At 38.6% G+C, this 26,038-nt stretch overlaps 1 protein-coding gene across 6 annotated transcripts in view; it reads left to right on the top strand.

The window, feature by feature from the left end:
* LOC122552779 (echinoderm microtubule-associated protein-like 4) overlaps positions 1-26,038 on the top strand; it is a 299,840-nt gene that overhangs the window by 222,502 nt on the left and 51,300 nt on the right. For all 6 annotated transcript variants that reach the window (XM_043695706.1, XM_043695703.1, XM_043695705.1 and 3 more), the window contains 9 exons: positions 4,965-5,034; positions 9,223-9,333; positions 11,884-11,979; positions 13,196-13,330; positions 16,406-16,541; positions 20,947-21,098; positions 21,616-21,741; positions 22,222-22,353; positions 22,976-23,043. In XM_043695706.1, coding sequence (XP_043551641.1) covers positions 4,965-5,034; positions 9,223-9,333; positions 11,884-11,979; positions 13,196-13,330; positions 16,406-16,541; positions 20,947-21,098; positions 21,616-21,741; positions 22,222-22,353; positions 22,976-23,043 — 1,026 coding nt within the window. The remainder of the gene's footprint in view (positions 1-4,964; positions 5,035-9,222; positions 9,334-11,883; positions 11,980-13,195; positions 13,331-16,405; positions 16,542-20,946; positions 21,099-21,615; positions 21,742-22,221; positions 22,354-22,975; positions 23,044-26,038) is intronic.

Raw genomic sequence — 26,038 nt, 5'->3', positions numbered from 1 at the left:
ATTACATGACAGTATGGTGGATGCCAGGACATGGAGTAAATTTAAGAAGGAGACAAATTTTTAATTATCGATGGGTTGAACGATAATGAAGAGCAGGCGAGAAAGTGGAGTTGAGGCCGCGATGGGATCAGCCATAATCATTTTAAATGGTGGAGAAGGCTCAAGGGCCTATATTGCCTGTTTCTGCTCCTAGTTTTTGTATTCTTATGCAGAAAATGCATTAGTCAATATAAGAAGGGATAATGGACGCCTTCTCACAGATGAGTCATTTTCTGCACATGTTCATGTAGGTCACATGAGCCATTAATGATTCCACATGCCTCCCTGGAGGGATGTTTCACACAATTGAACTCCCCTAACAATCTTAGCCTGCCTTTAGACTATTCTCTATAAATTAATTGTTAGGAACTCAGATCACTCAACCTTATTCACCAATCCATTTTTTCTCCTATGCATTTCATAGAGTTAGCTAAAATAAGTAAAATTTCTGGGGTTCTTAATAATCTAGACATTTATATGCATTTTTTTTAAAAGTAGTGAACTAACCCAGCTATATGCACACATCCTTAAGGTAGATACTCACTGACCAATCAACTTGGGACTTTGCTGTGATATGCTCTTTTTTTCCATTCTCCCCCACAATGATCAATATATTTGTTCAGGGCTTAGATTGGGAGGAAGTTGTGTTCAAGAAAATTGCCTTGGTAAATATGTAGAAGTACCTATTAGAGAAGGAGCAAAACTTGGACATCTCTTGGGAAATAAGGTAGGGCAAGTGACTGAAGTGTTTGTGGAGGAGCATTTTGGGAGCAGTGATCATAATTCTATTAGTTTTAAAATAGTTATGGAAAAGGATAGACCTTGTATAAAAGTTAAAGTTCTAAATTGGAGTAAGGCCAATGTCAATGGTATGAGACAGGAACTTTCAAACAATGGCTGGCATAGACTGTTTGCAGCAATGCCTGTCAAGTGGGAGATTTTCAAAAGTGAGATAAAACATATGTTCCTGTTAGCGTGAAGGCAAAGGCTTATAGGATCATGGAACAATGGGTGAATAGAGACATTGAGGCTCTGGTCGATGATAAGAAAGAGGCCTATGTCAGGAACAGACAGCTGGGATCAGGTTATTTCCCAGAAGAGTGTAAGGGGAGTATGGGCATTCTTAAGAGGGAAATCAGGAGGGCAAAAAGAGGGATATGAGAGTATAATCCAAAGAGATTCTGCGAATACAAGAAGAGCAACTTGGGAGAGAACAGGACCTCTTAAAATCAATGAGCGTTGAACCACAGGAGACAGGAAAGATACTAAATAAACATTTTGTTAGTATTAACTGTGGTGAAAGACATGGAGGCTAGGGAACTTGGGGGAAATAAATGTTGAAAACAAATGTCTTGAAAACCTTCCATATTACAGAAGTGGAAGTTCTGGAGGTCTTTAAAAAACATAAGGTTGGATAAATCTCCAAGGCCTGATCGAATGTATCCCAGGACATTGCAGGAAGCTAGGGAAGAAATTGCAGGGTCCCGAGCAGAAATCTACAGCCACACATGAGGTGCCAGAGCCTGGAGTGTGGTTGATGTGCCCTTTTTTAAAGAAAGGCTGTAAGGAGAAGCCTGGGAACTCTGTGACTCTGCCATCAGTGATAGATAAGTTGTTGGATAGGGGATTCTGAAAGATAGGATTTGTGTGTATTTGGAGAGGCAGAGACCGATTAGGAACAGTCAGTGTGGCTTTGTGTGTGGGAAATTTGCCTCTCAAACTTGATTATCGAGTCTTTTGAGGATGTGACCAGAAAGATAAATGAAGGCAGAGTGGTCGATGTTGTTAACATTTACTTAAGTAAAGCCTTTAACGAGGTTCCAAGTGGTAGACTGGTTAGCCCATTAGATACAAAATTGGCTTGATGGTAGGAGACAGAGGGTGGTGGTGGAGAATTGTTTTTGGACTGGAAGCCTATGACCACCGATTTTCCGCAAAGATCCATGCTGGGTCCACTTTGTCATTTATTTCAATGATTTTGATGAGAATTTAGGAAGTATAATTAGTAAGTTTGCAGATGACCCCACAATTGAAGGTGTGGTCATCAGTGAGGAAGATTATCCAAGATTACAAAGCAATCTTGGATCAATTTGGCCAACAGGCTGAGGAGTGGCAGGCAGAGTTTAATTTAGATAAATGCGAGATGTTGCATTTTGGTAAGATAAACAGGGGTCAGACTCCTACAGTTAATGGAGGACCTTGGAAGTGTTGTCAGACAGACTGAATGGTTCAGGTATACTGTTCTTTGAAAGTTGTGTCACAGACTGGGTGATTAGGAAGGCATTTTAGCACACTTTCCTTCAATACTCAGACCATTGAGTATCAGAGTTGGGATGTCACGTTGTTGTTGTACAGGATGTTGGTGAGGCCACTTTTGGAGTATTGTATACAGTTCTGGTCACCTTGCTATAAGAAGGATAGCATTAAATTGGATAGGGTTTCAGAACGATTTACAAAGATGTTGCTGGGACTGGAAGGTTTGAGTTATAAGGAGAGGCTGGGTAGGCTGGGACTTTTTTCACTGGAATGTATGAAATTGAGGGCTGACATGATACAGATTTTATAAAATTATGAGGGCAGAGATAAGGTGAATAGCAGATGTCTTTTCACTAGGATGGAGGAGTTCAAACCTAAAAGGCATATTTTTGAGGTCTTGTTTAAATCGAGCCAGCCAACTTTTTATATTTTCCAATTAGAAATCAACACAACTTGCACATATTTCGGCTGACGCTCAATACCCGATGTATATGGACCCGAAATTATTTCACAAGATTCTTGCATCAAAAGAGGTCACGAATCAGTGACGGTAGAGTTTAAACCTGCCCACTCAGACCTCTGCTGGAGTATTGTGTTACATTTGAGATTTCATTTTTTTAATGTGTTCATTGCCTTGGAGGAATGATGAAAGAGTTTTCATGAAAACATGAAATGAGGGACTTCGATTGTGAGAAACCTGAAAAAGCCCATTCAGTTGTGAAGGGATGTCACTGGACCTGAAATCGTAATTGATTTTTCTCCACAGATGCTGCCAAACCTGCTGAGATTTTTCAGCAGATTTTGTTTTTGTTTCTGGGAAAACTGAGGTTGTTTTCCTTTTTGTGTAGGAGGTTCAGAGAATATTGATGTTGAAAATCATACACTGCTTTGATAGCTAATAAGGAGGAAATGTTTCTAGTGGCTCATTGGTTGGTAATCAAATGCCAGATGTCTCAAAAGGAAACTTCAAGGAGCTGTCAGCTCTGGTATGTGGGAAGAACAGAAGTAAGCCACTTAGTCTTTTGAGTCTGTTCTGCCATACAAAGGTAGTCAAATTAATTTTTGCTAGGACCAGATGAATACTGCTGCTCGGTAAAAACAATGACTGCAGATGCAGGAAACCAGAATCTAGATCAGAGTGGTGCTGGAAAGTACAGCAGTTCAGGCAGCATCCGAGGAGCGGGAAAATCGACGTTTCGGGCAAAAGCCCTTCTTCAGGAATAGAGGCAGAGTGCCTGCAGGGTAAGTCCACATTGATGCCCTGAGGTTGAAGTGTTCCGAGGTGGAAGATGAGGCATTCTTCCTCCAGGCGTCGAGTGGTGAGAGAGCGGCGGTGAAGGAGGCCCAGGATCTGCATGTCCTCGGCTGAGTGGGAGGAGAAGTTGAAATGTTGGGCCACAGGGCGGTGTGGAATACTGCTGCTCATCCTGGTGTACAAGAAATCCCAACAAAAATTTAATAAGCTTGTCATAGTCCAATTCTCAGTAAATTACTGTGCCAGGATTACAATGTGACATTGCACAAAATTTGTGATACTTGGAACTAAAATTGTGTTGCAGCATGAGTGACACACATCTCGGCATCATACTTATGGCTGTGCAAATTTTCCCATCCTGACCCTATTTAGTACTGTTGAATGTGTAACCAGCGACAATGTGTTGGAAACATGTAGGGTAATATCAGGCTTGTGGATTATAGATACACAACAACGTACATGCTTTACAAATCAACTAAGTTGAAAAGTATTCGAAACAGTAAAATAGTAAAGATCTGTTCAGCATAGAATCCCTAGTGTAAGAAGAGGTCATTCAGCCCATTGGATCTGCACCAGTCCTCCAAACATTCGCTCCAGACCCAACTCCCTATCCTATCTCCAGAAGTCTGCTTTACCATGGCTCATGGTCTGCATGTCCCTGGACATTGTGGGACAATTTTATCTTGCCACCCCACCTAACCTGAGCATGTTCGGACTGTGGAAGAAAACCCACACAGACAAGGGGGAGAACATGCAAACTCCACATGGACAGTTGCCCGAGGCTGGAATTGAACGTGGGATCCTGATGCTGTGAGGCAGCAGTACTAACTGCTGAGGCACTGTCCCACCTAGTATTTTTTGTATGTGGCCTCAGCAAGTCTCTGGCGTGGATCCTCTAAGTAGAACGAACTGAAATGATAGTTGTCTGTGATGAAGAGAGTGAAAGCTTAAGCTGCTATTTTAAAGATACGACCAAATGATGATGATGTAACAAGGATTGGCTGAACTTTTCTAATCTTAAATTAGAGTTCTGTTACTGGAAATTTGCTTCAAAGCAATTTAAAAAGTAGAAAAACAGTTGTAAGTGGCAGAAAATTCCAGCTAGAATTGCTAACTGTTGAATCACTATGATATTGACTTGCAAGAAAATTGGTGTTCCCCAAGGGATCAGAAAGCTGTGGATTAAATTTGATGTCAAATGAAAAAGAACTTTCCTTCAGGATTTTATTCTATTGACTTTGATCCATTTAGAAGTGTAATTCTTGGACACTCGTATTTCAGCTAGAGCCAAGATTGACAGTTGTGTTCACTGAACAAAAACTATCCCACAGCAAATGATTGCATACTAAATGAAAACTTTTTTTTTGCAGAATGTGTTAAGGTACTTAATGCTGTTTCGACTAATTTATTGCAGCCTTGCAGTTCATCCAGACAAAATCAAGATTGCAACAGGACAGATAGCTGGTGTAGATAAAGATGGAAGAGTAAGTACTGTTATTGCTTTAAAATGTATTCAGCCAGGAATATATTGCTGTTCCTTCAGTATTGCTGGGTCAAAATGTTGGGATTTCCTCCCTAAGGGCATTGCGAGTCAACCTACGTCCCTTGGACTGCAGCAGTTCGGGAAGCTAGCTCACCACCATTTGTTCAAGGGCAGCTAGGGATGAGCATTAGCAATCAGCAATGCTCATGTTCCATGAGAGAATAGAAAAGGATAGTTAAGGAGGCATATGGGAGGTTTGCCTTTATCAGTTGTAGCATAGATTATAATATCAGGGAGATCGTGTTGGAGCTGAACAGAACTCTGTTTTTGGAGTACAGTATGTAGTTCTGGATATCAAATTAAAGGGAGGATCTGATTGCGCTGGACGGGGGTTCAAAGGAGATTCAACAGAATGTTGCCTGGGATGGCGTATTTCAGTTATGAAGAAACAGTGGATAATCTTGGATGGTTTTCTTAGGAGTATGGAAGGTTGAGAGAAGACCTGACGGGGTGGATAAGATTATAAGGAGCATAGAAAGCAGCTTTTTTCTTTAGATGAAGGTCAGTAACTAGGGAGCATAGTTTTCAAGTATGAGGCAAGAGATTTAGAGGGGATTTGAGGAAAAGAGGATGGTGGAAGTCTGGAATACCCTGCGAGGGAGGATTGTTGAGGCTGGAAACTTTAGCTTTAAAAAGTACTTGGATGAGCACTTAAAGTGCTCATACATTCAAGGCTATAGATCTAGAGTGGGAAAGTGAGACTAATGTTCTAGAACAGTTCTTTTTTGGTGGTACAGAGTCAATGAACTGAAGGGTCTTTTCTGTTCTCTACGATTCTACAATTTTCATAATATGTCTCATCTTAAAGTTTATTCTCTATTATCTGGCACGAAATATGATGCTCTGCTGTAAAATTAAGCTGTTACATTTTAATTTTGCATGTGTGGTTGGTTGAACTATACTCTGGATACAGAAATGAAAGCCAGTGCAGTCCAACAGTAAAGTGAACTCTAACTGTAAGGGTCTCTTAGACTGAATTAAATTTATTTCAGAAAGGTGGAAGCTACGGAAAGTATTCAGTGAGCCAGTACCAATTCACAAAAGCTTTGTCCGTGAATATTTTAAACAATTGTGAAAGGGGTCAATTGCAGTGAAAGTAATACAGATTATTTCTTTTGGTCAGGAAATCTCTGAAAACCTTGCTGCAGAAGAAAACTTCTCTTTCCCTTTTATTCAGTTTCTGTATACTAATATCTTGTAGGGAAGAGAAAGGATTAGAGTAACCCGTAGGGGGTGCCCACTCTAATTATTTAATTTCCTTCCTCATAACTAGGTGAGCAGTATAGACTGTTTTCTGTACCTATTATTTATTTGTCTCTATCACTCCTTGTTGTCTTTTGGTCTGTTGTAAGCATTCTACCTGCTCCGAATTGCTGATTTCTGATCTTACATCAATCCCCATCTCCAATTAGATCTTTACCCATACATTTGATAATTGGCTCTGATCTCTTTCTTTCTGACCTCAAATCATTCATTTGTTACAAACTCCATCTTAGGTTAAGCATTGCTGCCCATATGCTGTCTGACTTGCCCATTATCCCTGTCCTCCTTAACCTCATCCTTGCTTTCAATTCACTCCATGTTGTCTGACTTCAACTCTACAATCTCTTACAGACTCTAATGTGTAAATTAGTTTGGACTTATTTATGGCAATGTTCAGGTACTGATCTGACATGCAGGTGTAGTCTTTGGGTGCATCTCAATCAGTCAACTAAGTAACTCTCTATGCTCAGTAATGTTTCTAATATTTCGCATTTAATCATGCATATCAGTTTCTTAAGTTGCATTTTGTGCTAATTTGTTTCAGCCTTCATTCCTATCCATTTTACTACTATTCTTCGCAACATCCTCTCCTGTACATCTGTTGTTCTTGGATTAAACTTAGTTGAGAGTCCAACATATTGATCCCTTGCAATGGGTATACAAATGCCAAACTTGACAATAATCTTCTAGGTTTCATAGAAACCTAGAAAGTAGAAGCAGGAGTAAGCCATTCAACCCTTCAAGCATGTTCCACCATTCAATATGATCTTGGCTGATCATCCAACTCAGTCTGTTCTCACTTTCTCCTCATACCCTTTGATCCCTTAAGCCTTAAGAACCATATCTATCTTGTTCTTGAAAACATTCAACATCTTTGCTTCAATCACTTTGTAGTAGAGAATTCCAGAGGCTCACTGCTCTCTGGGTGAAGAAATTTCTCCTCCCCTCAGTCTTAAATGGCTTACCCCATATAATTGTCATAAACATACACAGCATGTAAACAGACCTTTCGGTACGACCTGTCTATGCCAACCAGATATCCTAAATTAATCTGGTTCCATTTGCCAGCATTTGGCCCATGTCTCTCTCAAACTCTTCCTATTCATTTACCCATCTAGATGCCTTTTAAATGTTGGAATTGTACCAGCCTGCACAACTTCATCTGGCAGCTCATGCCATGCATGTACTACCCTCTGCATGAAAAGTTATCCCTTGGATCACTTTAAAATATTTCCTCTCTCACCTTAAACCTATGGCTTCTAGTTTTGGACTCGCCCACTTCGTGGAAAAGATCTTGGCTATTCATTCGACCCATGCTCCTCATGATTTATAAACCTCCTATAAGGCTACCCCTCAGCCTCCAATGTACCACGGAAGATAGCCCCAACCTGTTCAGCCTCTCTCTATAGCTCAAATCCAGGCAACATCCTTGTCAATCTTTTCTGAACCCTTTCAAGTTTCACAACGTCCTTTCTATAGCAGGAAGACCAGAATTGCACACAATATTCCAAAAATGGCCTTTCCAATGTCCTGTCTAGCCACAACATGACCTCCCAACTCCTATACTCAATGCACTGACCAAACGCCGCCTTCACTATCCTATCTACCTGGGACTCAACTTTCAAGGAGCAATGAACCTGCACTCCAAGGTCTCTTTATTCAGCAACACTCCCTCGGACCTTACCATTAAGTGTATACGTCCTGCTAAGATTTGCCTTTCCAAAATGCAGCACCTCATATTTATTTAAATTAAACTCCACCTATCACTCATTGGCCCATCTGATCAAGGTCCTGTTGTACTCTGAGGTAACCTTTGCTGTCCACTAAGTCTCCAATTTTGGTGTCATCTGCAAACTTCTTTAGACTGTGACTTCATGTAGGATTGCACAAGAACAATTGGGAATTTGAGTTACCTAACTCAAAAAAATTTTTGAAGTTTGTTACAATGCTTCCAAGCTGCCAATTGACTCAATATAAATAAGGGATTAAACTGAAATTATCTTGGTCTGTGATTTAGCTAAATAAATTTACTGGGTTATTCAGAGAGCAAAATATTATTTTTCATAGTGTTCTACATTTTCAAGGAATCATTTGTATCTCATGCAGTCATTTTGTTTATGCACCTTAAAGAACAAAGCACAGCACAGGAACAGGCCCTTTGGTTCACCAGGACTGTGCTTACCCATGCTTTTCTAAACTAAAAATATTATGCCTGGACATGGTCAACATCCCTCGATTTCCTGCCAACTTGTGCATCTTTCAAAATGCCCCTTAAACATTGCTATTGTATCCATCTCTGGCAGTACACTCCAGGCATTGACTACTGTCTTTTTTTAAGAATATTGGCCCTCGCATCTCCTTTAAACTTACCCCCTTTTCCCTTAAACCTATGTCCCCTAGTAATTGACATTTCAACCCTGGGGAAAAAGGATTCCGACTATCCATTGTATTCAAGTCTTTCATAATTTTGTAAATGCCTGTCAGGTTGCCCCTCATCCTTCAACATTCAAGTGAAAACAAACCAACTTTGTCCAGTCTCTCCTCATTACTGATACTCTCCAAGCCAGTCAACATCCTAGTAAACTGTTTATGAACCCTATCTAAAGCCTCCACATCCTTTTGGTAGTGTGGTGGCCAGCACTGCACACGATATTCCAAAAGTGGCCTGACTAACATTTTATATAGCTGCAGCATAACTTGCCAATTTTTATACTCTATGCCATAAGAATGCCATATGTCTTCTTGGCCACCTTATTCACTTGTGTGACCACTTTATCCACTTAGTAGTTCTACTTTGACTGTGGAAAATACGTTTGCAAAATAAGCAATTGTTCATTTCAATACTTAAGCCTTTTTTTCTATTCAGCCCCTACAGCCTCATGTGCGAGTGTGGGATTCAGTTAGCCTAGCAACCCTACAAATAATTGGTCTTGGAACTTTTGAACGAGGTGTTGGTTCATTGGCCTTCTCAAAAGCAGTAAGTATGGAAGCATTAATGTACTTCAATTTATTGCAGCATATTTTACAGCAGCATGTTTTATATTTGCATTCGTGTCAATTGCTTCTGGGGATGAACTACTTTTGCTTTGAGTATTCACCGAATGGAAAGATAATTTAATAGTACTGTCTAATCATGCTCATAAGTCAAGAGTTATAAATGCTGAAACAGTCACTTTTGAAAATAAATAATTTATTTTTCTTGATACCTTTGTTCAAAGATATTAGTTACTTTAATTGATGCTATGCAGAACAGTAAATTTGAAATTGAATATTTTAACCAATGATTCATTCTTCACAATGTTTGTTCAGTATATCCAGATTTGATGTAGAGGAAAAGTTGCTCTAAGTCAAAATCAACTTGGAACTATTATTTATGCTGGCAAGTCTGATTGGAAAATGCTTCTGCACATGTATTGATAGAAATTACTGTTGATTTTGCCTTCTTCCATCTGAAATACTTTGATGTAACCATAAAGGACATCAGCAAAAAAGACAAAAATAGTCCAGTGGACATTAAATTGTACAGACCAGAATGATCCAGGCTTTCAGCTCTAACTCTCTACTGTAAAAATTGATCTCCACCTTGGACATGGCCAAACAAAATTGAATGCAAGGTCAAGGAAACATAAAATCAGCTCAGGTCATTCCTTCTAGCAGTGATCCAGTAACAAAAACAGAAATTGCTGGAAAAATTCAGCAGACCCAGCAGCATTTATGGAGAGAATGCAGAGTTAATATTTCTGGTCCAGTGATCCTCCTTCAGAACATTTTGCTGAGGACTCTTAAGTTTTTCCTGCAATTTCTGTTTTGCTTTCTGATTTCCAACATCTACAGTTTTTAGTTGTTTACTGATCCAGTATCTTCTGATTGATATTCTTACGGGTAATGTCAAGCATCCCAACAATAAGATTTAAATTAAATAGCATGACGTAACCTAATTCAGAAACAGTATGAAGTTGTTACCCCAGCAGTGTATTTTACTGGCATGGATACAAGTAGATTCAATTTCATCCCTGATGTGGAACTATCCTGATGTGGAAGTATTCTATAAACCATATCAGACCAGAAACAGTTTGCACACAAGCAGTTTGGAAGAGCACAGCCAGAGAATGTGTATGTAGCTACAGTGGGAATTTGGTGCAGAGTGAAAGAGATGCTTTGAGCTTTTGTTTTTCCTTCTTTATGGTTCATAACTTGTAAGGTCTTTTATTTTATGGTTTATAGTTTGTAAGTATTATGTCCTATAGTCACGAGGTCCAGGAAATAAGACCATAGAGTAGTAATATTGTATTATTAGAGTGATATTATTTGATATTAAGAATTTTCCAAAAGGTTTAATTTAAAGGAGTAGTCCTAGCAGGAGAGCACAAAGCCACGACATACTCCTCTTACTCTGTGCAAAACTGGGAAGATTTCCAGTAACCAGAGTAAGAAGGTTTGCAAAAGTTGCTGCCAACTGCAGCTCTTGGAAGTATGAGTTTCAGAGCTGGAGCAGTACTTGGGGGACACTGTGATGCATCCATGAGTCTGAAATGGATGTGGATAACATGCACAGGGAAGTGGTCACTCTAAGAATAAGGCTCCACAGGCAGGAGAGGAATGGGTGTCAATGGAGTGGAACAACAGGACTAGGCAGACAGTGTAGGCATCTCTGGTAACCTTTCACCTATAAAACAGGTGTACCGCTTTGGATACTGTTGAGGGGAATGGCCTTTCAGTAGGTAGGGCTAGGGAGGGAGGTGTGTAAAGCAGCAACAGTCAAATTTGTCCAAACTCTGAAGTTTCTCTCCATTTAGATAATTTCCTTTATTTTTCTGACCAAAATTATAACCTCTCACTTATCCAAATTAAACTCCATCTGCCACCTTTCGGTCCCTTCAACTTATCTATTCATATCCATTTTTAAATTTCTTGTTTCATTACTGCAACTTACTTACCTACGTATTTTAGTTTCATCTGAAAATTTGGCTATCGTACCTTCTGTCCTTACATCCAAATCATTTACATTGTAAATAATTGGGGAACAAGGGCTGAACGCTGTGGCACCCCACAAGTTACATCTTGCCATTTCCTTTAAGACCCATGGATGTGGCTATCGGGCCCGGGGACTTGTCTACCTTCAATTCCAATCTAAATGTATTATGATTTAAATTTCCACGCAGCTTGTCTCATAACAAATTGTTTTAAGATTCTGTCATAGTAAAACATCACAAGAGACATCAAAGAAATTAGTTCAAACAAAAATTGACTTCAGACGACATAGGAAGCTGAGAGTGTGGAAGCTTAGTTAAAGCACAGAAGCCTGCTTCTACATCTGTAAACAAATCTGGAGTGTATGTCTTGAATCTAACACAAAGCAGCATTAATATTATGTTTGACTTTGAAATTTGCACACACAAATGTCAACTTCTGACCAGTACTGAATATATTTGTGTTTTCACTTTGTCTATGTATCTTTTACTATTAAACTTTATAAGGCTGACATTACATGTGTTCAAGTGCTTTTATTTTGTTTTTGAAACATTAGGACTCAGGTACTCATTTGTGTGTAGTCGATGACTCCAATGAACACATGCTTACTGTGTGGGAATGGCAGAAAAAGTCCAAAATCGCTGAAATAAAGGTATGTGTGTGAGCTTCACAGAAATAAACCTATTTGGTCATTCTCATTTTGTAGTATACATCATGAAGTTGCTGATTTAAATGAGTGAAATATTCTCATTGTTGCAGTTCAACATCCATGAAAGTTTAGTAAACTTGACCTGATTTTGCATTTACAGTGAAATATTAAAATTGGCAGTACCCATCGTGGTAAATGTGGACTTGATCTAGTTCATACTTGCTAATCAATAAAAGTCTAGGTTGCTGGATTAGAATAATACTGTTGTATTCAACTTTTGAGAAATGTAGCCATGCTGCTTTTCCTCTAATTTAAGAAGCAGACAAATTCTGCAACTTGTAAGTGAATTTCATAAATCCCACTAGGACATAGGTGTTCACAAACTAACTTGAGCAACTCCATCAAATAGCAAGCAAAAGAAGAATAAACTGAATGGTTCTCCATTAGTGCTGCAAGATTCTGAGATGTTGTCAGGCAAACTTCTCACCTCAATAGCAGCAGGAGTTGTTCATGAGCTCATTGAGCCTGTCCCCACCATTTGAGATCATGGATATTCATCTCTCAAATGCTTTTTGCTACTGTCTCTCACCATCCCCATACCACTTCTTATCTGTAGTCTGCAGAAGCTTATTGATTTCAGTCATGAACCTGTGTAATGATTGAGCTTCTACAGCCCTCTGGGGTAGAGAATTCAAAAGATTCATCACACTCTGAATGAAGAAATTCCTCTTCATCTCAGCCTTAAGTACATTGCCCCTTATCCTGAGATTATGTCCCCAGGTTCTGGAGTCAGCAGCCAGGGGAAACATCCTGTCTCTGCAAGGTTTTTTTTTAAAAAAAATTAAAATTTCACTTGGATAAAATAGGTTATTCTTTTTGAATTGGAGAAAGAAATAATCTCATTGGTAGCCGGAAACTCAGTTCATGTAAAGAAAACTGTTCCATTTCCTAGAATTTTCTTCAGTTTAGTATTTTTTTAAAAAAAGTAAAATAATACGCTGTAAAGAATGCTAATTATTTCATTGTAGAAATATTGTATAATAGAAAAGTTAAAAATTCAAGTCGGAAGTTTTGTCAAGCTAATGTAGTTTGCATCATGTATCAGTGAGAGAGAATTAAAGTTTCCTGTACAGGAATCCTGATTTTCATGTGACTAAGAAAAGAGATTTATTTTTATTTGCCAGCTCATATGATTAATGCAATACGTTTTGTCTAACAGAGTACCAATGAGTCAGTACTTGCTGCTGATTTTCACCCTACAGACCCCAACACAATAGTAACTTGTGGTAAATCACATGTCTTTTTCTGGACATGGAATGGAAACTCACTTGCTAGAAAACAGGGAATCTTTGGGGTAAGTTTTGACACACACCAACGAAGCACTTCAAGAATACTGTGTTCCATACTATCTTGTGTCCAAGTTAAGAAACAAAGTAATTTTGCGAGTGAAAACTAAATTGTGTTAATCCCCAACAGAGGATATAGGGCATAACTCTTCACAAGCTGATATAAATTAAAAATTTCAGGGCTTGGGAACTGGAAATTGATGTAGTCAAGATTTGCAAGAGCAGAGCAAAGCGGAAGGCAAGTCCTGTTTGTAGCCAAGAATCCTTGTTACTTATTGTACATGGCTGATTCATTTCTAAGAATTTGACATAATTTGCTTACAATATTCAAAAATGAACTGAAGAAACCTTATTCCTTCTGCTAAATAAACAATTGTTAAGAAGTGTTAATTCTTGAATCAGCTATCTTTGAGTTTGGTTGTAATTTTTCTACGTTGAAACTTTATTGCTGGAACAGCACAGCAGGTCAGGCAGCATCCAGGGAACAGGAGATTCGACGTTTCGGGCACAGGCCCTTCTTCAGGAATGAGCAGAGAGTGTTCAGCAGGAGAAGATAAAAGGTAGGGAGGAGGGACTTGGAGGAGGGGAGTTGGAAATGTGATAGGTGGAAAGAGGTCAAGGTGAGGGTGATAGGTCGGAGTAGGATGGAGGCGGAGAGGTCAAGAAGAAGACTGCAGGTCAAGAAGAAGACTGCTAAATGTGATAGGTGGAAAGAGGTCAAGGTGAGGGTGACCTCACCTCCTCCAAGTCCCTCCTCCCTACCTTTTATCTTCTCCTGCTGAACACTCTCTGCTCATTCCTGAAGAAGGGCCTGTGCCCGAAACGTCGAATCTCCTGTTCCCTGGATGCTGCCTGACCTGCTGTGCTGTTCCAGCAATAAAGTTTCAACTTTGATCTCCAGCATCTGCAGACCTCACTTTCTCCTGTATTTTTTCTACCACAGAAGAAAGAAACTTTCCTGTCAGTAGATCTCTAACCTTGAATGTTAGAAAGACTAATTAGAAAAAAATGTAAAATCTGAATAGTTCCTCCTTTATACTTCAAGTTATTTTCACAAACTGAAAATGCTGTAGTAATCTTGGCATTTTCAACTGTAGTTTAACTATTTTCTTGTCAGACTGGTATGAACATTCTGTTGCAGGTTGAGCCTGTCTTTGGTTTGAAAACAATGTTCTTGAAACATCCCTTCTGGGCTCCAAAGTCATAGATATTAAAAACTAATGTCCTTATACTCATCAAGACAGTACTGGCAGAAATGCAGTTAAAGAGAAAATTAATGTACTAAAGGTTTAACCATCGATAAGTCATTTGTCTTGATATTCCTACATTCTTCAAATTGCTCAAACACTCCTATGCCTCCACTTTTGATGCCTTTGTCTCCAGTTTAATTGCTGTCTGTCTCCCACTCTGGTTGTCTCCTTTAGCCCAAGCAGTGCAGTATGGTTGCTAGCTGGGCAATGTTGCCTTTTTTTTTATTCTATCAAAGCTACTCAACACTATTGTCATGAACAGAGAAGGTAGCTCATCCTGCAAATTTTCTTCACGAGCAATTGCTTCCTAAAACCTCATTCATTCTCCCATCTACACACTGAGATTAATGAATTTACTTGTCATTAATATCAAAGTAATCTGTTCATTTGTCTCTGCATTCTCCCTTTGCCATCATCAACCAAGTCCCCCCCTATTTTCGTAGTCTTGGATTGAGAGCTTTCTCTAGCTTTCTTTGTATCAGCTGTCATATTCTGTCTGAGCTGATCTTGCTTCTTATAACTACCTTGACTCTCTTCCCTCTGCGCTACTGTAATTCAGATTTACCTTCTTGCTAGCTGTGATGCAAAATGTTTCCCTCAACTCAGTGTTAGTAATATCTTCAAACCTCAACATCTACCCTTCTAAACTATTGTTTCCATCTCCAATCTATGCCCTTCAAAGTTCTTAGATATATTTTGCCTCGTAAATTTTGCCTCGCATTCTTTCCAGAAGCTCTGTTTGAATTGCTCCAAACAGATACCAACCCTCTGATTGCATTGAAATAGCCCTGACCAAAGTCACATATGACAATTTCTGTAACTGCAGCCATGAGATGTTATATCCTCATTGGCATCTTTGCTCTTTGATCCAAGAAAGGTTATAGAGTATCACAACATGGAAAGAGACCCTGAGACTTCCAGAAACCCACCATCCTCTGGATGAAAAAAAATTTTTAAATCCCATTCTCTTTAAACTGTTGTCTTTCATTTTCCAGCTCCGTGGTATTGCCCTCATTTGATTTCACTCTTGCTAAACAAAACTGGAACACTATCTGAAAAGTGGGTTCTCTTCCTGCCACTCCTCCATTATCTCTCTTGTCCCTTTGATTTTATACCTCTTCCTCATTTGCATTCTGTCACTTGGTTACATTATCTAAAGAAGTGCAGTCAGCTGTACCATATTAAGCATGTATCTTAATCTGTCCACTCACTGCTTCTATGCTGTCAATCTGCTTGTCCAGTATGCAATCCTGGATGAACCATAATTTCACCAGCTAAGTCTTGAAAAGACTTGAAACCATTGCCTTCAATCCATACCACTAATTTCATTCTCTCACCATTCTAGTGATTCAATTTGTACCCCTCTCGGATGTGCCAGAAGCCAATCCAAATCCCGCTCAACCCAGTTTTCCTTGCTCTTGATATTTTGAAGCATTGCGCAGTAATACTTAAAATACTTTTAACATTGTTTTAACTCATCTTGACCTCAGTCCTCCCAATGCAAAGTTGAATTGTCAAACAAATGTGCAAGAATAGGAAACTGTGATATAATAAAGGAGCACAGAATTGCAGAAATTCATCTACTATCATTTTGGGTCCCAGCAAAACTGTTTGGAAGAGGCTTCAAACAGATGCTAAGGTTCTATGATCAGATGAGGGAAGTCAATTTGCTATATTTTACCTAAACTAACTTTATCAAGATGCATTGTAGAATAAAATATAGCATTTGGTAATAAACTAAAACGCGTCTAGAATGTAAGTTATTTACATAGTGGAAACTAAGTTCAGATCAAAAATCCTATCTCTAGAACCTTTTCAATATTTGTCTTTCAGAAATATGAAAAACCAAAATTTATACAGTGTTTAGCATTTTTGGAGAATGGCAATGTGCTAACTGGAGATTCTGGAGGTATAATGCTAATTTGGAATAGAACTACTGTGGAGACTGCACAGGGAAAAGGAACCAAAGGTAAGTGCAGTTTTCTTTTAACACAACTGATTCAGCTTAATACAGGTTTACCTGTAATGTAATAACTATTACTCGTTACATTTATTTTTTACCATGCTATGTCTCATGCTTAAGCAAATTACTTTCAAAAGAATATTTGCAGTAGGTATGTGTAAAATAATGTGTTAATAATCCAGAAGTCTAAATTAATCCAGCAAGATGAATTCAAATCTTACCATGCCATCTGAAGAGTACAAGTTCAGTTAATTTAATAGAAAATATGGAATAAAAGGTATTTATCAGTAATAGAGACTAGTCTACTAGCAGCTTGACATAGTCATATTAATCAAATATATCTTTCAACCAAAATCCCAGACTCCATGGCTGTCTCCTGTGTTGTAACCATTTTATGATTTTATGACAGAACCTAAGAAGCACTAATCTCTCGTTTACTCCTAATGCCAAGTTCTAATGAGGGAAGGAATAAAAGGGTAGGGCAGATAAGTCAATGGCTGATGGGATGGTGCAATGTGCAGGGATTCAGATTCTTGGATTATTGGGACCTCTGCTAGGGTAAAAAGACCTATTCAAAAGGGATGGGTTTCACCCTTGGAAAGGTACCAAAATCCTGGCAGGGAGATTTACTAGTTCTGTTTCAGGAGTCTGTAAATTATTAGCGGGTGGAGGTTGAGGGGTTCCAAAGTAGTAGCGAAAATAGAAAGACAGGTGAAGATAGTTCTGAATCTTAAAAGAGCAAATTGATTGGACAAGAGAAAGTCAGAGAATGAGGTAACTTTGAAGAATTAAACTGCATTTATTTTAGTGCAAAGGTTCTTGCAAGTAAAGCTGATTAACTCAGCATATTTTTGGAATGTGGGAATGGGCCATCATAGCTATCACAGAAAACTGGCTGAGAGAAGGGCAGCTCAATGGTCTGGGTTTTAGATGCTATAGGAAGGATAGAAAGAGAGGAGGGGAGTGGCATTTTTGGTTAAGGAATACATTACTACTGTAATTAGAGAGGATATTTCTGAAGGATCATCCAGTAAAAATATATATGTTGGCATTAGAAATAGAAACGGGATGATCGCCTTGATAGGATTGTATTAATGGCCTCCCAGTAGTCAGAAGGAAATTGAGGTGCAAATATTTAGAGAGATCTCAGATCTGTGTCGGAATAATAGATTTGAAATAGGGGATTTTAGTTTTTCAAGGATTAACACTATGACAGTCCCAGTCAAAGGTTTGGATGGTGAGGAATTTGTTGACTATGTTCAAGAAAAATTTCTTTATCGATATGTAAATCTTGTTACTAGAGAAGAAGCAAAACTTGACCTTCTTTGGGGAAATAAGGCAGGGCAAGTGACTGAAATGTTAGTAGGGAAACACTTTGGGGCTAGTGATCATAATTCTATTAGTTTGAAAATAGTTAAGGAAAAGGATAAGCCTTCCGTAAAAGTTAAAGTTCTTAATTGAAGTCAGGCAAATTTTAAATGGTATGAGACAAGAATGTCCAAAAGTTGATTGGAGTAGACAGTTTGCAGGTAAAGGGATGACTGACAAGTGGGAGGCCTTCAAAAGTCTGATAACTAGTTCAGAGGCATTCTGTTCCTGCTAGAGTGAAAACTAAGTTTAAAGAGCAATGGATGAATAAAGATATTGAGGTTCTAGGCTAGAATAAAAAGGAATCATATTAAATATAGACAATCTCTTCGACAGTATGAAGAGTGTAGGGGCATTCTTAAGAGGGGAAATCAGGAGGGCAAAGAGGGGATATGAGGTAGCATTGGCAGGTAAGGTTAAAGATTATACAAAGAAATTCTATAAGTACATTAAGAGCAAAAGAGCAACTAGAGAGAGAGCAAGAAGGGCCTCTTAAAGATCAATTAGGTCGTCTTTGTGTTGAACCTCAGGAAATGGGAGAAATAGTAAACAAATGTTTTGCCAGTTTTTACTATGGAGAAAGGTATGGAGGCTAGAGAACTTCAGAAATAAATAATTGAAATTTTTGAAATTACAGAAGAGGAAATGCTGGAGTTCTTAGAAAACATAAAAGTTAGTAAATCTCCAGGACCTGATCAAGTGTAGCCCAAGACATTGTGGGAAATTAGGGAGGAAATTGCAGAGCCCAGAGCAGAAATATTTGGATCATCCATAATCACGAGTGAGATGCTGGAGGACTGGTGAGTGGCTAACGTTGTGCCTTTATTTGAGAGGCTGAAATAAAAACCCTAGAAACTATAGACCTGTGAGTCTGACATTGGTGATGGTTAAGTTGTTGGAAGTGATCCTGAAGGATAGGATCTATATGCATTTGGAGAGGTAAGGTTTGATTCGGGATAATCAACATGATTTTGTGTAAAGGAAATCGGTCTCTCAAACTTAAGTTTTTTGAGGAAGTAACCAAAAGGATTGATGAGGGCAGAGTCGTGGACTTTGTTTACTTGGGCTTTAGTAAAGTCTTTGATATGGTTCTGCAGGGTAGACTGACTAATGGGATTCAAGGTCAGCTTGCCATTTGGATACAAAATTGGCATTATGGTAGGAGACAGAGGGCAGTGGTGGAGGGTTGTTTTTCAGACTAGAGGCCTGTGACCAGTGGTACTGGGTCCACTTCCAGTTGTCATTTAAATAAGTGATTTGGATGAGAATATAGGAGGCGTGGTTACTAAGTTTGCAGATGTCACCAAAATTGGTGCAGTGGACAGTGAAGGACGCTATCTAAGATTTCAAAGAGATCTTGATCAATTGGATCAGTGGGCTGAGGAGTGGCAGATGGCATTTAATTTGGATAATGTGAGATATTCAATTTTTGTAAATCAAATAAGGGCAGGACTTATCAGATAATTGTAGGGGCCATGGCTAATGTTATGGAGACCTCAGGGTTCAGGTACATAATTCTTGGAAATTTGCATCAGGGTGGTTAAGAAGGTGCTTAACCACCTTTAGCATGCTTGCCTTCATTGCTCAGACTATAGGAATTGGAATGTCATGTTGAGGTTGTACAGGATGTTGGTGAGGCCTTCTTCTGAAGTGACTGTATGCACTTCTGGTTACCCTGTTATTGGAAGGATATTAGTAAACTGGAGGGGTTTCAGAAAAGATTTTCCAGGAATGGAAGGGTTTGAGTTATAAAAATAAGCTAGATGGGCTTGGACTTCCACTGGACCATAGAAAGTTGAGGGGTGACCTTAGAAAGTTCATAAAATCATGAGGTGCATGGATAAGGTAAAGAGCAAAGGTCTTTTCCCTAAGCTGTGGAGTTCGAAATTAGGAGGCATATTATTAAGGTGAGAGGAGAAAGATTCTAAAAAGATCATGAGGGATAGTGTTTTTATAGAGTCGTTAGTGTGTGAAATGAACTATCAGAGGAAGTGGTGGATGCAAGTACAGTTACAACATTTAAAAGACATCGGATAAATACATCCGATAAATATATAGGAAAGATTTGGAAGGATTATGGGCCAAACTTAGGCAGGTGGCTAATGGAAATGTGAGGGTGAGCACTTTAGTGCAGATAAATTTATGCTAATACATTTTGATAGGTAAAATGCAAAGCGAATGCATACTAAATGTAACTGTTTTAATGGGAGTGCAAGAACAGAACTCTAGAAATGTTCGTCACAAACCTTTCAATTTGTGAGCATAAAACGAGAAAATAATAGGAAATGTTTATATCAAAAAAGGTTTGCCTCTATTGGAATGTTGTGTTCAATTCTGGACACCATCTTTTGGGAAACATGAGGAGAGTAGAGAAGGGAGACACTGGATTGTCTCCATGGATAAGCTAGTAACATGGAACTAGAACTGCTGGTGTTTTCCTTCGAGTAGAAAAGGCTAATATGTAGGTATTTAAGATCAAGAAAGATTTAGATAAATTAAATAATTAACATGCTTCTGATGACTGAAGGGTTGGCCAAAGAATCAGAAGCAACTTGATTTTTTTAACCCAGCACGTGTTTAGATTTTTGAAAATGTTGCACTTGAGGAATAGGTTCCAGATTCAATTGTACACATCAAGGGACTGGTATATATATATATATATATATCGGAAGGAGAAGCAATTCCAAAATTTAGGGAAAAGACAAACCGGAATAGTCTGTGAAAGAAACACTGCAAACTCAGTGGGCCAAATGGCTTATTCCTATGACTGCATTATTCCTTCACTGTATCTAAAACATTCCATTGCACAGAATATTTAAAATTAATGATGTAATGTACCATTATCTTTCAAATTCTGTTATCATTTTGGGTACAAATTTGATCCATGTAGTATAATCCAATTGTACTTTTTCTTAAACACAGTACAATGAACATTATTGAGACAGAAACATAGTAACAAAGCAATGGTGAATTTAGCAACTGTTGTTTGCATTGTTTAAAAATCATGTATAACACTATATATTTGATTCTTTTCATTATTTAGGGGTATATCAGATCAGCAGGCAAATTAAAGCACATGATGGCAGTGTATTCACTCTCTGCCAAATGAGAAATGGAATGCTGCTTACAGGAGGTGGAAAGGATCGCAAAATCATCCTTTGGGATCATGACCTCGTTGCTGAAAGAGAAATTGAGGTAAAAACTATGCTGTACCTTTAAGATTGTAGAAACATTTGATTCCAGAACACATTCCAGAACACATTCTCCCCGTGGCTGCGTGGCTTTCCTCCGGGTGCTCCGGTTTCCTCCCACAATCCAAAAATGTGCAGGTTAGGTGAATTGGCCATGCTAAATTGCCCGTAGTGTTAGGTGAAGGGTAAACGTAGGAGTATGGGTCTGGGTGGTATACGCTTCGGCGGGTCGGTGTGGACCTGTTGGGCCGAAGGGCCTGTTTCCATACTGTAAATAATCTAATCTAATCTTAATCCTACGCAGTCTCTGAGAAAGCTGTGATACAATATATTCTTTTGTCTGAAGTTATTTTCTAAAATGTTGAATCTAATCATGATGTGGGAATGCATTTAGAGAGAATCTTTAAGGGAATCTGTGTTGTACCATGTCATGACATGGCACTTCTGTAAATAATATGCAGAAGAAAGCATTAAAAGTAGTTTAAAAATAGCATCTGAAATTTTTTTCTGCTTTGGTCTAGGTCCCTGATCAGTTTGGAGCCATTCGAGCAGTAGCAGAGGGAAAGGGGGACCAGTTTCTGATCGGTACATCGCGTAATTTCATTTTAAGAGGAACGTTCAATGATGGCTTTCAGATAGAAGTACAGGTGAGTGATATCTTAAAATGTGAGACTTCACCTGAATAACTCAGCATTGTTTTTCTGTGAAGAAGCATTTTGGGGGAAATGCTTGACTGTAAAGTAAAGATGTGTCACATTTATGGTAATCATAAAAATAGATTGTTCAATTCTTTTCATCTGCAGCTAAGTTTATATTTTATTTAGAATAATTTGCATTGTTAGTTATTGCATTAAAAAAAAATTAGTTTGAGTTCCATTAAAGGGACAACAAAGTTAATTCAAAAGTTAGAACAGAATTTATCTTCTCACATACTTATGCATAGTACCTTAGTTTCCTTTGTGCTTTTGTATAGTATCATGAATTTCTATTGTTCAAACTAATATTTTTCAAAGGGATGGAATAACTTCCCTATCTTTCCATCTGGTGTAACAGGAAAGTGTTTGTAAATAATTCTGACGAGGTATTGAGTTGTTTGTTTCTAAAGTTTACTATTTTATTCATGGCAGGGTCATACTGATGAACTTTGGGGTCTTGCTACACACCCTTTCAAGGATCTTTTCCTTACTTGTGCCCAGGATCGACAGGTTTGCTTGTGGAACTCTGTGGACCACACCCTTGAGTGGAACAAGCTCTTGGATGTAATTATTTTCTGCATTTTTATTTTGGAAAGACATGAGATTTTGCATATTGACCTCTTTTTGGCATAGTTACAGATTCAGTGAATTTTAAGTGGTATGGCAATTTAAAAGAAAATTATGCCACTCAAACTCTCCTCTTTATTTTTCATCATGATAAGTAATGTCATACATTTTCTTTGATTTGTTGATAATAGTTCTAGGAGGAGAGGGCAAGAAAGATAAGAGAAACAAGCATGAGCTTTCTCCCAGCCCAACTCCTTCCTTTTGTCATTCAGTGAGTTATAAACTAAAGCATAGCTTGTGCAATTGGCATGTGCATTCAATGTAGTGGGAATTCTACTTGGCACAACAATGAACTCCCGATCTCAACTGTATTTTGCTTTCATGTGAGTTTTTTTTTGAGTTAGTGTGAGCATGGACTGTGATTCTTGGAGATATGATTCCGTTTTAAAAAAAAAATTTTAGTTGCCATATTATGTGATTGACTGCATAAGCTTCCCTAGCTTTGATTATAGTTTAGATATATCTGGTGAAGCATCTAGGTACTGTAGCCAAGAAGTATAATTGGAAGAAAATACTTTATTTGAAAGAAAGTATGATATTTTCTTTGGTCCTTCTTTAGGAACCAGGTCATTGTGCTGAATTCCATCCCAGCGGTGTAGTGGTTGCAATTGGAACACACTCGGGCAGGTAAATCTGATCATGTGTGTTGAATACTTCAGTCTGTGTGCATGCACAGCTTCATGGTCTAATAGAGAGTTTTGTATTGCCAAACCTTTATTTTCATACTACAGTTGGGCTGGAAAGTGAGAGATGCATAACAGCATTCTGGTGTCGCAACTCTCCAGTTGATGTTTTTCAATAACACGAAAGCTTAAATAAGATGAGGAATACTAAAGTCGGAGGATCAAGTTTATGATTTTTCAGTGAACTATGTAGTTAATGCAATGTAGCTTAAGTTATTTACCTGGCTCATACTTGTTTTATTGCAGATTCTAGAATGGGAATAAATAAACTCAATTGTTTATATTTAGAGAATAAAATGTGTAACTTGAAATTAGCTTTATCGATAGGATGTATTTCTAATTTGTGGTCAATAAAATAAAATTAAAAAAGTTGTGTAAGGGTGTGATGGGTTAATGCTGAGAACTGCATTAAGCACAGTCTAATATACTGATGTCAGATGGCCTCTGGCAAGAGAATGGCTTTGCATCTCAATGGAGTAAATCTTAATATTGAGATCTCTTAGGAGAAAGTGAGGACTGCAGATGCTGGAGATCAGAGCTTAAAAATGTGTTGCTGGAAAAGCGCAGCAGGTCAGGCAGCATCCTCTTAGTCATAGTAATAATGGTCTATCATACCAATGTAACTTGTACTGTCATGTGGTAGACTATATCTTGTTTAAGACAAGCTGCTTTTTAAACTACCCTGAGATTTTCCTCTCCCATGGTGAACTAGGTAGTCCTTGTATATCTCTACCAGGAAAGAGATCAGTTGTAACAATTCTACCTGATGGATCTTACACCATGGTGAACTGTGGTGAGGATTCATGTTATAATAGTTTAACATATTAGAAATACAATTTGATAGCAACTAATTGTCTAGATTTCAAACTTCATGTCTACAATGTCACTATTATAAATTTTGTAAAATTTCAGACAGGACACTTTTGGCATGTTACGTTAAATCTTCAGTTTTTGATCCTCAGCAAGTTTGCCAGCAGAAAGGTAAAGGTACCATTTTAACTGGCATACTGCTGCTACCCTCCCTGGACAGTCACTTGTATGCAGGCAGGTTGATCAGTCTGCAGAAACATCAGAATTAGGGAGGGTCCTAGAAGACTGGAAAATCGCTAACATGACACCCCCCTGTTTAAAAAGGGAGTAAAGCAAAATACGGACAATTACAGACCAATTAGCCTAACCTTGGTGGTGGGTAAAATCCTGGAATCCATTGTAAAAGATGAGATTTCTGAATACTTGGAAGTGTATGGTAAAACAGGGCAAAATCAGCATCGTTTCATCAAGGGGAGATCATGCCTGACAAATCTGCTACAATTCTTTGAGGAAGTAACAAGCAGGTTTGACAAAGGAGAGCCAATGGATGTTTTTTAACTGGACTTCAAAAACGTCTTTAACAAAGTGCCGCACAGGAGGCTGTTGAGTAAGATAAGGGCCCATGGTGTTAGAGGCAAGGTGCTAGCATGGATAGAAGCTTGGCTGTTGGCAGAAAGCAGAGAGTGGGGATAAAGCAGTCCTTCTCAGGATGGCAGCCAGTGACAAGTGGTGTCCCACAAGGCTGAGTGTTGGGACGACAACTTTTCACTTTATACATTAATGATCCAGATGAAGGAACTGAGGGCATTCTGGCTAAGTTTGCAGATGATACAAAGATTGGTAGAGAGACAGGTGAGGAGGCTGCAGAAGAATTTGGACAGATTAGGAGAGTGAGCAAAGAAGTGGCAGATGAAGTACAACATAGCAAAGTGTGAGGTCATGCACTTTGGTAGGAAGAATAGAGGTATGGACTATTTTCTAAATAGTTTCTAAATGGGGAGAAAATTCAGAAATCTGAAGTGGAAAAAAGACTTAGGAGTTATAGTCCAGGATTCTCTCAAGGTAAACTTGCAGATTGAGTCAGTAATTCGGAAGGAAAATCCTTGAATATAAAAGTAGGGATGTATTTCTGAGGCTCTAGATGGCTCTGGTCAGACCACATTTGGAGTATTGTGCGCAGTTTTGGGTCCTTTATCTCAGGAAGAATGTACTGGCCCTGGAGTTTGTTCAGAAAAGGTTCTTGAGAATGGTCCCTGGAATGAAAAGTTTAACATATGAGGAACATTTGAGGACTCCCTTTATACTCGATGGAGTTTAGAAGAATGAGGTGGGGCTCTAATTGAAACATACAGAATACTGAATGGCCTGGGCAGAGTAGATGTTGGGAAGATGTTTCCATTGGTAGGAGAAACTAGGACATGAGAGCACAGACTTAGAATAAAGGGAAGACCCTTTAGAACAGAGATGAGGAGAAATGTCTTCAGCCAGAGAGTGAATGAATCTATGGAATTCATTGCCACAGAAGGTTGTGGATGTTAGGTCATTGTGTATATTTAAGACTGAGATAGATTCTTGATTGTAAAGAGGATCAAGGGTTAACTGGGAGAGTGCGGAGAATGGGATTGAGAAATCTATCAACCATGATTGAATGGAGGAGCAGACTCAATGGCCTGAATGGCCTAATTTCTGCTCCTATATCTTATGGTCTTGTTCATTGTTACTAAGCTGCAGTGCAATCTACCGATGGTACAATAAGGAGAGAAACATTCCCTATTATTTCTTTCTCCACTAGACCCACAGTCAGTAAGAATAAAAGACATAATTGACTAAATTTAGAATTAAAATATGAAAGCCAGTACTCCTATAAACTATTGCAACTCAAAGGAGTAATGTTTCAAAGTTCTCATTGACTCCATTTTCAGGAAGCTGTTATCTGTACTCAGATTATTTACTTATTTTAAACCCTTCCAAAGGAAAATGGAAGAAATTGAAATCTCTCCACAGAGAAAAGCAGTTTTGGACCATTTTGCATCCAATAAATTAACATCTGGGAAATCGTGGCTTTTTTTTGTTTCAAAGTCATATAGCCACAAAGAACTTCAAATGCAGGGTAGTGCTGCTCCATGTGT

Source organism: Chiloscyllium plagiosum, chromosome 9 (assembly GCF_004010195.1).
Source record: "Chiloscyllium plagiosum isolate BGI_BamShark_2017 chromosome 9, ASM401019v2, whole genome shotgun sequence".
Taxonomy (NCBI): domain Eukaryota; kingdom Metazoa; phylum Chordata; class Chondrichthyes; order Orectolobiformes; family Hemiscylliidae; genus Chiloscyllium; species Chiloscyllium plagiosum.
Note: the sequence above shows the minus strand (reverse complement) of the source record. Positions and strands in the feature narration are given on the sequence as shown.